Source organism: Artibeus jamaicensis, unplaced genomic scaffold (genome assembly GCF_021234435.1).
Source record: "Artibeus jamaicensis isolate MK-2021 breed Jamaican fruit bat unplaced genomic scaffold, CSHL_Jam_final contig_471, whole genome shotgun sequence".
Taxonomy (NCBI): domain Eukaryota; kingdom Metazoa; phylum Chordata; class Mammalia; order Chiroptera; family Phyllostomidae; genus Artibeus; species Artibeus jamaicensis.
The window spans coordinates 2,107,084-2,120,310 of record NW_026521850.1 but is presented as its reverse complement, the minus strand read 5'-3'; the positions used below and the strand labels follow the sequence as shown (position 1 = coordinate 2,120,310).

At 60.1% G+C, this 13,227-nt stretch overlaps 1 protein-coding gene across 9 annotated transcripts in view; it reads right to left on the bottom strand.

The window, feature by feature from the left end:
- SEC16A (SEC16 homolog A, endoplasmic reticulum export factor) overlaps nucleotides 1-12,411 on the bottom strand; it is a 30,323-nt gene extending 17,912 nt beyond the window's left edge. For 6 of the 9 annotated variants that reach the window (XM_053667700.1, XM_053667705.1, XM_053667707.1 and 3 more), the window contains exons 1-3: nucleotides 10,580-10,768; nucleotides 3,326-6,994; nucleotides 1,923-2,059 (exon numbers count right to left, since the gene is read on the bottom strand). In XM_053667700.1, the coding sequence (XP_053523675.1) occupies nucleotides 1,923-2,059; nucleotides 3,326-6,925 (3,737 nt within the window). In that variant the 5' untranslated portion in view covers nucleotides 6,926-6,994; nucleotides 10,580-10,768. Of the gene's footprint in view, nucleotides 1-1,922; nucleotides 2,060-3,325; nucleotides 6,995-10,041; nucleotides 10,427-10,579; nucleotides 10,769-11,176; nucleotides 11,439-12,175 lie in introns of those variants that run through there. The other 3 variants (XM_053667702.1, XM_053667701.1, XM_053667703.1) reach the window with 3 other exon arrangements.
- Between the last annotated feature and the right edge of the window lie 816 nt (nucleotides 12,412-13,227).

The following is a 13,227-nucleotide window of genomic DNA, read 5'->3' as shown; positions in this document are numbered from 1 at the left end:
GGCGGGGTGGCAGTCCAGACAGGCCACGCCAAGAGTGACAGGCATTCTCACAGCACTTGGCGGTGGGAAGGCGGTGACCAAAGACCCCACTGCACACGGCCACAAGCCGATGGGACTCCCCGTTCCTCTCGACAGCCACCACGTGAGTGTGCTGGCACAGAAGGACCATGTTCCCCGCGCCATCGCCCGGGGAAGCAGGACGGAGACAGCTTCTCGGGGTGTGGACGGCAGGCTTAGCCGAGGCACAGAAACCGGCTGGAGGCCGACTTTCAGACCCACCGCTCAGACTGCACCCCAAGTGTCCTCTGAGCGACCAAGGCGCCCCGGCCCTGGCGGCCCTCAGAGCTGAGCAGTGCAGGCCTCCCAGGGTAAGCCTGACCCTGGCTCCCACCACAGGGAAGGTGGGACTTAGGGATACCAGATGTCAGAGCTGGGGCAGTGAGATTCCTGGACATTTTGTTTTTTAATGGCAGGTCTGGGACAGTACTGGATTTTTAAAACAAACTTCCCTCCCGTCTCACTCAGCTGAGCCTGGGGCTTGGCTGGCACAGCTCCTGGGAGGGAGTGCCCCGGCCTCTGTCCAGCACCTGCCACTGCCCTACCCTGGGGTGGGATCCCCTGCACACATGTGGGGGACTCCTGGACTCCCACCTCCTCGCCCCCCAAACCCTGCATCTGTCGGGGAAGACGATCACAAGAATGAAAGGCCACGCTCGCCTGCAGGGGCGGGGCCCAGAGGCACAAGAACAATGGCCGATGGTAACCACTGCGTGGAAACACACACGCACACCCCCCAACCAGGGCAGGGCACGAAGGAGAGGCTCCTCTCCAACGCTGTCGCAGTGGCGCGGACACAGCCGGTCAGGCAACGGACCTCCCGGGGAACTGCCCAGCCTCCGGGCAGGCCCCAGCTCTGGCCTCTGAAACGAGTCGCCACGCTGCTGTGCATGTGGGTGAACGAGGGGGAATGGGGACGGCCAGCTGCACCCTGGCTCCACCCACGTCCGCGTTCCCTCAGGTCACAGGAGTCCCAGACAACACCGGCCCACGGCTCTCACTGCATCCGGCTGCTTCCAGTGAGAGGGCAGCGCCGTGGCACCAAGACCCGGGACCTCGCGCGTGGCGCCTGGTGCACAGGCCCACACAGCTCAGCGGGTCCCTTGGCAGACGGGACCGAGGTCGGCTGATGGAAAAGGCTAACAGGCCAGCACCCGGAGGCCCTACTTCCGAAAGGCAGTGTGCCTACCAAGTCCGTGACAGCGACCAGGCCTTCTCCTTCCCCGGTGTGAGGAGCCACGCACCCTTGCAGCAGAACCTACACCTATGAGACGTCACTCCGCCAGGTGAAGGCTCTGGAAGGCAGACGGAGCCAGAGCGATGGCGGCCGCCCCCTCACCCCAACTCCACCGACCCGAGCGAGAAGCCTCTGACTGTGGCGCTCTCGCTCAGCAGGGATGTGGCGCCAGGATCCTCTACACTGAGCCAGGGTCAGCATGAGAGCACAGGACGGCGACACCTGGGGTCCCGGGCACGGGAGGCCATGGTGAGGGAGAAACATGGGCCTTCAGGCCAAGCTTGCCAGCTGCACTCAGGCCCGAGCCGGCCCAGCCGAAGCACCTGGGACTCTGTGACCCGTGCTGGCTGTGACCTAGGGGCCCGGGCATTCAGTCACCAAGCCTCCAGAGTGGGGCCGGGGCCCAGCCAGCGCGGAAACAGTGGTGCCGGCCCAGAGGCCCCGCACGGGGTCTGGCGTCCCCCGGCGCAGGCTGCCAGAACCACAGTGCGCAGCCTCGACCTGCGAATGCATCTTACAGCCCGACCGTGTGGGCGGGGCAACACAGCTGGCCTGTGCCGTCCTCCCATGCACGCTCTTCTCAAACCACGACCTGCCCGCTGCAGCCAGCGACGCACACACCAATCACCTGGCCGACGGCCGGTCTGAGCAGTGGCTGGCGCGGGAGCTGGGCCGCTCGGGCTCGGGGTGGCGGTAGTTGTCGGTGTAGGCGTGGGCCGCACCATCGTAGGGCCTGTACCTGGGCTCGTAGAGGCCGTAGAAGTCCTGTGGGGAGGAAGGTTGCACAGCGTTGGACGGCAGTCGTGAGCCTGCCCACCCAGCGAAAGGAGCCCTGCTCTCCCAGGCGCAGAGGCTGCTCTCCCAGGCGAGGGGCAGGGTGTGCAGAGTAGAAAACCGACACGCCCTGGCTGGCACGGCTCAGCAGACTGAGTGCTGGCCTGAGAACCAAAGGGTCGCCGGTTCAATTCCCAGTCAGGGCACACGCCTGGATTGTCGGTCAGGGCCAGTAAGGGGCACACAAGAGGCAACCGCACATTGATGTTTTTCTCCCTCCCTTCTAAATTAAATCTTTTGTAAAAAAAAATAAAAGGAGCCCCTGGCTACCCTGGGCTCCCAACAGAGCGTTGACTTCTACGTGGCCCCTTTGGGGACCTGGAGCTGGCAGGTCTCGGTGGTCAGGGTGTCACTCACTCACACACAGAGACACTGAGGGCCCGTACCTCCCACCACCCAGCTGGCTCTGCCCCAGCCTCCTGGACCACAAGGCCCCAGCTCAGCCGCCTGCCCCTGCCCAGGCTGCTGTGAGCCGGCAGCCCCGACCTCCCTGGCCCACGGTCCCGCCGCCTTGGCTGAGTTCCAGGGCCACTGGGCCTGGACAGAGGTGACGAGGAGCAGGAAGTAACCAAATGTGCCCACCTGGACCCCGCGCTTTCAAACGCAGGACAAAACAGAACCCAGCTGAAACGCCTGTAAACCCCGCCGCTCACACGTGGGGAAAGAGGCAAAGGCCTGTGCGCAGTAGGGCCCCCACTCGGCCGCTGGGACGCACCCACCCAAGAGGAGCTTGTGACGTTCCACCCCTCCTCACTGCTTCGTTTGGGTTACCCGCCAAACCCAACTTCTCCTGTTTTTATTCTGAAGGAGGAATTTAGGAGACTACAGTTTTCTTGCAGCTTCCTAGGTTTCTGATGTCACAACCACACACAAGCACCAAGCAGCTCTCTACCCCACTCAGAATCTGGGGTCTGCAGGCCGCCCAACGGTGTGGTGGTGAGCCTGGGGCCGGGGTGCTGCACTGCAGGAAGACTGGCGTCTCCGCCATTCGACGTGCTAACGCACGGCCCAGACTTGCGTGCTGGGCATGCCTGGCCGAGTGGCGGGGGCGGGGGGCACCTTTCTCACAAATGATTCGCAGAGCCCGGGTCCCGCCCAGAGGTGCAGTGTGGCTGCTTCTGAACCGACAGACCCCTGCCAAGGGGAGTGGGGAGAGACTGCCAGTCACAGGGCCCGGTGACCCGAGCCCGCCCCTACCTGGTAGAAGAGAGGAATGGTGCCAGGGTCCGGTGGGTACGGGGAGGGGTACTGGGCCTGGTAGCCGTCGTACGGGGGTCTGTAATAGTAGTAAGATGCCAAGTCCAGGGGTGAGGGCTGCTCCCACTGTTGGCCCTGCTGCATGGCTGCCTGGCTTGGGCTGCTGGACACGAGGGACGCGCTGGAGGACCGAGGCGGCCGAGGGAGCAGCTGCTGGGCCGGGTCAGCTGGAGCCGAACTTGTGGAGTTTGGGGGCTCTCCTTGCAGAGGCAGACTTTCTGGGTTGGAGGGCTCTGAGGGTGCTGCTCTGGGCCCTTGCGGGGGTGGAGGGGCTGGACCCTGCTGGACTCTCTCCAGGCCCCGCTGCTCCTGAGCATCTTTCGCCACCTGTTGGTAGAAACGGTCTGGGTCGTGCGCCCCAGGCCCAGGCTGTCTGGGGCGACTGGAGGAGGTCAGGTGAGGAGAGGCTGTGCCTTCAGAACGGGATGGGCTACACAGTCTCACGGGGTGTTCTAAGGTCCTGTTCGATGTGAAGTCCAGGGCTGCTGGGGTCTCCTCCCGGTCACTGGGACCATCTGCCTTATCACTGTGCGGTCCCGGAGCGGTGTTGGCGGGCGACACCAGAACGAAGCCTGTGCGCCCCGCGGGGCTGTTAACCAACTCCAGAGGAGGGTTCTCAGAGCTGTGTGTCTTCTGACCCCCTGGAAGCAAGTTTTTCAGAGTCGGATGAGATGGTGACTGAACCGGCAAACTAGCAGGTTGAGTAGAAACCACTTCAGAGGCACCAGAGGTTTGTGGAAAGTTACTCTGGGTGAGACTGCTGGGCAGAGGTGAGCAGATGGCAACGCTGGCTGGAGCCCCAGAAAGAGGAGGCGTGGTTTCTCCAGAGTCACCCCCCACAGCCTGGCTGCTCACAGCAGATCTGTCCCCGACCCGAGCGTCTCTCTGGGACTGAGCCTTCTCATTAGCACTCGACAAGGACACGGGAAAATGAACGGGCTGGGCCAGATTAGCACTCTGATCAGGCTGAGCAATCAAGACTGGTTGATTCTGCAGAGACTCAGCGGGCGGTGAGGACAACAGACTGGCATAACCAGACCTCGCCTGTAATGGAAGGGCCTCCTCTTCTCCCATCTTGGGAGGGTTCTCGAGGTTCTCAGAGGCGCCAATGTTGTCCCCACTCTGCAGAGGGGGCAGGCAGCCCGGCTGCTGGGGCAGCTGACCAGACACCCCCTCATCCGGAGGCTGAATCACATCTGATGGCTGAGGTTTCCCGGGCACGTGAAGTGCAGGGGCAGCAGGGGCTAGAAGGACATTGCCCCCAAAGTCTGGCAGCTCGTTCTGTGCCCACAGAGTCGTTGCTGGGCTCTCACACTTCATGACCCCTTGGGCCCGGGCAGAGGGCCTCCTCTCAGGGGTCAGAAACACAGTCTCCAAGGGCTGCCCCCCAGGGCGTGGAAGCCCATGACCAGCTTCGGCAGGTGTGGTGGGAGGCAGAGGACAGGCCTGGGGTGGGAGGAGGGTCTCCATGTTGTCCGGTGGCTGTTCCAGGTTGCCAGGGCAGGCATCAGGCAGTGAGGCAGCTGGTCTCCGCTTCTGAGGGGTGTGGGTCACCTTCACCTCCCCCACCACATTGGCACGGTCTGCCTCGACTGGTTTTACTCCAACTAGGTGGGATCTCACTGGTTCAAAAGAACTATTTGCACTTGTCTGAAATACCCCTGTAGGTTTGGGGGGACTTGGGGTCAAGGGCTGGGACAGGCTGCTGCGGTAACTAGGGCTCCCGGTGGTCTCCTCTGTCTCGCCTCCCACGGGAGAAGAATCGATCTGCTTAAAAAAGCTCCCTGAAGCCTCGTCCTCAGGTTTCCCAGCCTCCTGCTGGATGAAGGTGCCCAGGTCCTGGGGCCGGGCAGCACTGGACACACTCCGGTGGCTCTTGCTGCTGTAACTGGACGACACGCTATCTGACCGCACGGGATACAGTGGTGTGTCCGGGGTCTCGGGATTTGGGCCCCCGCCTCCAGTGTGGCCCGCGACGCTGAGCCTGGTGACTGTGGGCCCGGGAAGTGGCCCACACCTGAGCTGACTGCCTGGGGAGGAAGCACCCAGACCTGGGGGCTCACTGGGGAGAACCTCCTGGTTCTGAGCAAACTCCAAGTTCTCCGCATTCTCGCAGTGCAAGCCCCCCGTGTCGCCAGGCCCTGCGCCTGCCGAGTCGGCCCACAGATCTGCGGCAGTGATCCGAGCGGCTGGCTCATCGCGCTGGGTGCCCACAGACCAAGGAAAGTAGGGCTGCGTGTCGCCTCCCTGCTGCGTGGTCTCGCTGCGCAGGCCTCTGAGGAAGGCTTGGTAAACGCCGCCTGCACCACCATGTGCAGGAGGAGGACCCAGGCCAGGGCCGGGGAAGAACCCATCCCCGCCGGACTGAGCAGCAGAGCCTGTGTTTTCACATGAGAGGGTCTCCTCGTTTTCTGTCTCCCCACCTTGGAAAAACATGGAGAGTGCACCTGAGTTGGCTTCTGGCAGGGTCTGGCTGGCCCCGGCCCCAGCCCCCAGAGGGCAGTGCAAAAGGCTTTCCGGGCTGCTTCCCTGAGCAAAGGGATTCACAAGGGCAGGGTCTGCCGACTGCTCTCTATTCACCCTGGGGCCTGGCCGGACCTCCCAGCCAGCCCGAGGATTCCCAGCCCTGGTGTTCTGCCTGAGTGTGCCGTCGAGACCAAAGTTACTTGCTGAGTGGTTTCCACCTGGCGCGCAGGCTGCCTCCTCTCTCCTGTCACCAGCTGAGGGTCCTGTGATGGGAGAGTTGTGCTGCTCATGGTCAGGACCCTGAGGAAGGCTAAGCGGAGCAGGGAAGTGGGACATGCCAGAGACCTGGGGCACTGAATTTGGAAAAGGCCCTTCTGGGCAGGGCTGATAATGCTGGCTCAAGGCCTGTGGGCCTCCCTGCACGAGCCCCCACTGCCCTGGCACTTGCTGGCGAGGCTGAGAGAAGAAAGGGGGTGCCGTTGGGGCTGCAGCACTGTCGTGGGGATTCTGCCCGCTCGGGGGCCTGTCGGGCCCAGGCATGCCCCCATGCAGAGGGCCCCCATGCAGAGGGCTCCCGTAGCCAGCATCTGGACCCACTGCTGGAATGTACTGGGCCTGAGTGTGGTGCTCAGGGCTGGAAGCGACCTCGGCCCTCCTGCTCATCTCGGGCCCGGGTGGCACTGGGGGGGTCAGCACGCTGGAAAAGGGACTTGCCCCTGGCCGGAGCTGGGACAGAGGTCTCGGCAGAAGCTCTTGTGGTCCTTGGCAGCTGTCCTCAGTGTTTGTGTGAGACACAGGTAGACCAGGGTGCTGAAGAAACGCTGGAGGGGCTGGGCCCGGCAGCACAGGTGGGCTGCTCCTGGACGCGCCGCCCGGTGAGGCACCCTGCAGTGCCTGTCTGCTGAACGCGAACGGGTCCGTCACCGGCTGTAGCGGGCGAGTTGCTGCAGCTCCTGGGGTGCTGGCAGGCGCCTGTCTCCGGTACGGGCTGCTTGGCCACAACACGCTCGAGGGGCTCCCGGCTGGAGGCGGCCCCACCACGCTGGGTGGGACAGCCTGTGGGGGTGTCTGCATGGCTGAGCTCCTGTCCAGTTAGATATCGCTTACAGAGAGAAGCAGGATCTAGGTTACCCTTGATTTGAGCTGAAAAAGAAAGAGAAAAAGAAAAAGTTGGCATAAAATCCATATATTCAAAATCCTGGTGGCAATCAGGGAAACTAAGGAAAAAGAAAAGCTGGACAGGGATTTCGCCGAGGGCTGCATCTGCCCCACCCCACTCTTTCTGGACGGCTGACTGCTCTGGGGCAGGAACCCTGGCTGAGTGGGGGCAGATGCTGCTGTGCCAGGCTGCTGAGAGACTTCAGACAAGTCACTGTCATTCTCTGGGACTCTGTTACGTGACTCAGCGAAGGACCCACTGGAATGGCCTCTGCTGCCTGACGCCCTCACCAAGCTGGCGGGGACAAGCAGAACCTGCCAGTCTGACCTACTGTCTGCGATATGGTCACTTTTCCTGTGACTTGTCACCAGATCCAGAGAGTGCCAGCTCCTTTGCTAAGACTGAGCATCACTCTTTCCACACAGGTAACTTTAAATCTTGAAAAGAAAACCAGTTTAAAATCGGCTCCCATCCTCCTTCGTGAAAGAACCTACAGTACATGGCGATGCAGCGTCTTCATCTCAACGGCCTCTCCCCCACCTAAAGCGTCCCCCTTTCCTGCACTGGAACTGGCTGCACGCCTAGGGGAGCCAGGTCCTCCACGTGCCGGGGCTGCAAAGCCAGGCCTAGTGAAGCCAAGGCCAGGCAGAGCAGCTATGGAGTTGACCAAGGGACTTGAGTGAAATCTTGTCATTAACAAGCAGAGTTACAGAAACAAAGGGGTGCCCTGGTAGGGTTGCTCAGTGGGTTACAGTATCATACCGATACACCAAGGTTATGGGTTCGATCTCTGGTCAGGGCACATACAAAGATCAACCAATGAGTGCATCAATAAATGGAACAACAAATCGACATTTCTTTCTCTCTCCCTTCCTCTAAGAATTAATTTTTTTTTAATCTTAAAAAAACAACAACAGCAAAGGAGCAAAAATCCTCTTCACAGTGTTTTCTGTTATTATTTGTTAATAAAATATATTAAGTATAGTCTTAACAGTTAATCTGCACTTCTGGGCCAAAAGTCTGAGTTCTGCCTCCCTAGAAAGCCCTCTTCTCTGCATCGGTCCCTCTTTCCCGGCGTTGCCCTTGCAAACAGACCCAACAGAGAAAAGTGAGCTCGGAGGGAGACGGGGTAGGTGGGCTTTGTGGTCCAGCCACGTTTTTGCAGACGTGGGATGGTTTTGCCTCGGAAGCCCTTCTACTGCTCAGATCAAGAGCACTGTAAGTACAGGAATCTACAAGTACAGTGGCCACCCCACCTGAAAACTAGTCTGTGAAACCTACTAACTCTCTACTGCTGCCCACACACGTTGTGCTTGGCCAACAGGAAGCCCTTTCCAAGCGACAAGCACTTTGAAAGTCACTCTGATTTACTGGACTGTGTATTAAGAACAGCGTCAGACACTGCATTTGGGTCTAAGCCGCCATTTCAAAGCAAAGAGCATTGATAACTCAGCTTTCTGCGGCCCAAGAGCAGGCCCACCAGAGCCGCCGCCTCCTGTCGGGGAAACACGAACGCAGGGGTCTCCCAGGACACGCCCTCCTCCTGTGAGGCTTGGGCAGGAGACCCTCACCCACTCTAAGCAGGCTGAAAAGGGTAAGCACAGAGCACAGGCCTAGAGGGTGTTTGTCAGGCGTCACTGCGAGAGCAGGACTGGGGCCTGGCTGAGGAGCATGGGCACCTGACTGCTTTCTGCAACCCAGCATCTTCACCTACAAAGTGAGAGACTGCGTATGGTGATGTCTCAGGTCCCTTCTGCGTTTAATGTTATGAAATCCTACTCACAGTGGACTCGGGGACGCCCTAACCTGCTCCCACTGTTTAATAGGAGAACCTTATCAGAATCTGAATGTCACAGGTGTATACTTAAATGGTTTCTTACAGAAAACGTTAAAATTATTTTCTTAACTTCTGGACTAAGAGGCAAACACCATCACGCTCTACAAAGCAGCACCATCCCCTCCCCCACTGCTCCAGCTGAGAGAGAACTTTCCAGCAATACACCAATTTCATCTGAAACAATCTTAAATCATCTTATCCTTTTGATCTTTTTCCTCTGTTCACCAGCAGAAAAACAATGCGGTTAAGCATCGCTCATCTCTTGACTGTAAGGAATTTCATTCTGCCCAGTAGATCATTCTGCAGCCTCAAGTCCTCTAACTTTAAAAGGCGGTTTCAAGGAGACCAGTTGACCTTAAGAGGTTCACAAACCTAGCTCCTCAACTAAACTGCACGTATCTGTGTGAAATACCTTCGCATGGCCTATTTTCAATGTAAATTCCTGGCCACTGAACTGAGATGGTCTGGGCACCCCCCCACCACCACTGCCCCCAGCTGTGTGTAAACCAACAGGAGTGTGAAGGAGCACTGGGGCCCACACCTCCACCCCCAGGCTGCCGTCCCTGCCAGACTGTGGAACACTGAACCTGAAGACACCACAAACTCCGACTTTCCTGAGTCCAGAGTCAAACACAGTCGGATGTTAAAGGGAAAAAGAAGGGGGTCTATGCACTAATAAAAACGACAAAGACCCGAAAGGCCACTCAGGAAAGCTGTTTACAGATGCAGGAAGGAGTCTGTTCAAATTTACCCATATACTGCCCCAAAGAACACTCAGCACCATCTCGAGACTTACTGTGGTAACTGCTGTCAAAGGTGAATGAGTCACAAGAGGGGTAAGCCGCCCAGCCTCCGTTTTATCTTTGGGAGATAGCAGCACCTACCACGTATACTCGCGGGAACACCAACTGCAGGGAGGGGTGCGCATGCTCCAGCCTACAAAAGCCTCGCTCTGGAACGGCGCTCTGTGACTCAGTTTGCTTCTTGCCATATGAGGGGATGGGAAATACCTCTGTGACTTAGCACCTGCAGCCCAGGCATTGAAAACCAAACACTAATAAGCCATTCACGCCCAATCTCCAATCTCCAAGGGACAAACACGGGTTTAAATGGCTGTGACGTGTCCAGGTGCTTTACCGTGACCCCTTCCTTCGTCACAAAGAGGGCACGGCTGGCTCCCACACAGCCTCTTACCCTTGACACAAAACACTGGCGCTCTACCTCCGTTGCAACACCTTGGCCGCCTTGCCACGAAATTACCACAGACAACAGCAGTGCCGCTCGGCGGTTCAAGTGCAAATCCATCTCATAACCTGCATGGCTCGGCAGGAATCTTTCGACCAATGAGGACAAGACAACATCAGAACCTTCGAAGCAAAAGGCATGCTAAGAAATTTCCTGAATGTATGCACTCTTCAAAACACTGCAGGTCTGGCCTATCTTCCAGTCACTCCAACAAGACCCCACGCTGAGGCCGCCACAGCTAAGACAAGTGTCAACAGAGCTGAGCAGACAGGCACTTGTCAAGGACGCGGCAGCCCGCGTAGGGTCCGCGTCAGTCTGACCCTCGGGGGAACGAAGTGCGGACTGAGGCAAGCGCGCGGCGGCTCGGCTCCCCAGCCCAACCCGCGCCCCTGACAAGCCTCCTGCGGCACCCCGGAAACGCACAGCCCGCTCGGGGCTGGGCCTGGTCTACCCGCCCGCCCCCCTCCACCCTGACCCCGGCCCTCACCGGCGCGCCTCAGGGAGGCTGAGGCCCGAGCGGGCTCCCGCCCGGCCCCTCGGCAATCCCAGGTGCCAGCCGCTCAGGAGGCGCGGACGCGGGCGGAAGCCGGCAGGGAGGTTAAAACGAGCGCAGAGACGGCAACCGCTGCGGCCATCTTAGTACATCCGGCTCCGGTTTCGGCGGCCGCAGCGCCGCCGACGTGTCCGGCCGCGACGTCAGCGCACGCCACGCCCACCCGCCACGCCAGCCAGCCCCGCCCTCCGCAGCTGTTCTCGAGACGCTCCGCCCCGCTCTCGCCCCACCCCGTACACTAGTCCCGCCCCTAGCAGCTGCTCAGATGACGTTCCGCTCCGCCCCTCTCCGCGCTCTTCACCGCACAACCCTCCTTTCTGCTCCTTGGCCCCGCCCACTAACCCCGCCTCTTGCTAACATCCTCCCACGGCTTATCCTTGGCCCCGCCCCCTCCTGCGTCCAATCCTTCACTGCCGCATCCATCGGCCAGGCGGTCCTTCCATGCCCCATCTCCTAGTACCGCCCCTTAGCCCCACCCTCTGCCTCGCCCAGTCCTTCGACACCCATCCCTTGGCCCCGCCCCCAGCCCACCTGCCCGGCAGGGTGCTCAGAGGCCACCCCGGGGCGTTCCCCGCGTTGCGCCAGTCCTTTCTCGCAGCCGTTTCTTGTCTTAAGATGTGAGAAGAGTACGAACTCTTCAATCAGACTCCAGTGAAGAGCCAGTCTTGACTGTCCGATGGCAGCAGGTGCATCCACCGAGAACAGTTACTGCTGAGCCAAGAAGCAGAGCGGCGCCATGGCGCAGGCGCATCCTCCCACTTAGTCGTTGGACGCAATGCTGGAATGAACGGCGGGAGGCGACTGCGCGTGCGCGGACCTCCGCAGCTGGGTGCGCTTGCGCACCTCGCCTAGGCGGGACGGTTGCCTAGTAACGGCTGTTTGCGTCCCGGGTTTCCAGTTCTGCCAGCGAAATTGGTTTCTGTTCACACCTCGCTTTCGGGAAGCAATCCTCGTCTGCTGCCTAGAGCCGTGGAAGGGGCAGGTGTCGCCGGCCCCCAGTCCACAGGCCGCCATCGAAGCCCTACTGCCCGCTTCTGCGCGCCTCGGGGGTCGTTCTGTCGGCTCTCAGCCGCGCCGCCCTCCTCGCCCAGGTTGCCTCCTCGCCGGATCGGCAGTCACCTCGGCTGGCCCCTCTGCTCCTGTCCCATGCACACACTCCAAACGGTCCTCTCCCTCTGTCTGGCGCTAGGCGCGCAGTCTCCAGCCCCTCTCGTCTGCCCTGATACCCCTCGACGGCCCAGTCAGTTCCCCTAAACTGCGGAGCCTCGTGGACGGAGACTCCAACTGTTGAGTGGATATTTGTGTTGAATGAGCGGGACCCCTAAGGTACCCAGCGACAGGCTAGGCTGCTGGGCCCTGGTCTCCTGCCCGGCCCCAGTCTCCTGCCCCTCCCTGGGGTTGCTGCCTCATCCTGGCACCCACCCCTCAGGCACCATCAGAGCCCACGTATGCAGGGCCTTAGGAAAGAAGGGGTGCTGCCATTTGTAGCTTCCCTTTCCCAGAGAGAAAAGGGAGGGCTGGGCCACTCACCTGAACATCTGCCGGGCAGCAGTGTGGAAGAGCAGCAGCACACCCCACTTGACCAGCTCCTTCCAGAAGGTAGGAAGGGTGACATCGCCTGGTAGCCGAGCTGTCATTGGTGGCTGCTGCTACTGGGACAGTGGCCAAGGTGCAGGCCCTGGGGTGCGAAGGCACCCTGTTCCCCAGTGGGATCCAGAGGCCAGGGAAGAGGGAAGGGGTGTGGTTCAGCTATTTGCTGTGACCCTGGCCAGGGAGTAGCCACACTGTCATAGCCCCAGGCCGGTGTGGGGAGAGTTTCAGCCCTTCTGACGTGGCCACTCTGCTAAGCTAACATTTGTCTTGCAGAAATCGAGCGCCCAGCCTATTTCAACATAGCGTTGGAGAGTGCCTGGCAGAACTCAGCCCTGGGCCCTTGACCTACTTCTTTCTGGTGGTCCCTGTGCTCTGCAGTGTCTCTGCCCCAACAAACTACTCCACAGAGAGAGGTGTCATTGCCAGCCCTTCTCCTGAAAGGGGAACGCAGAGGCAAAGGCCCAGGACTGGCTCCTCTTCTGAGTTCAGGTAGCCTGAGAGCTGAATCCCCGATTTGCCCCTTTGGCGCTCTGCAGAGCCCCGGGGTTGGCCCCAGTGGGATCTAACCTGGAGCAGCCACAGGCTGCAGAAACCAGCACACCCTGGGCAAATGCAAGGCCCTGGCCAGGTTGGGGGTCAGGCAGGGAGAGCAGGCGGACAATTTAGGGACTGGAAGGGATGCTGTTTATACATCTGCTGGGACAACAGGCATGAACTAGAACTGTCCGGGCAAACGGGTATAGGGTGACTGCGATGGCGGACTCTCGGGACCTGTGCCTAGGAGGCATGCTGCCATGAGAGCTATTGCTATTCTTGATCAGGCTTCCTCCTTGCTGCCTGCAATGCCCACTCTTTAGTAGAAATGTCACCACCTCCCTGAAGCCCGCCTAGGTTGGCTAGAATCAGCTCTAAAGTTGTAGCTGAATCAGGGGGCAAGGTTGTAGCTCCTCCTGCAAAGTTCATGGTGGAGTTATTGTCACATTCCCCAG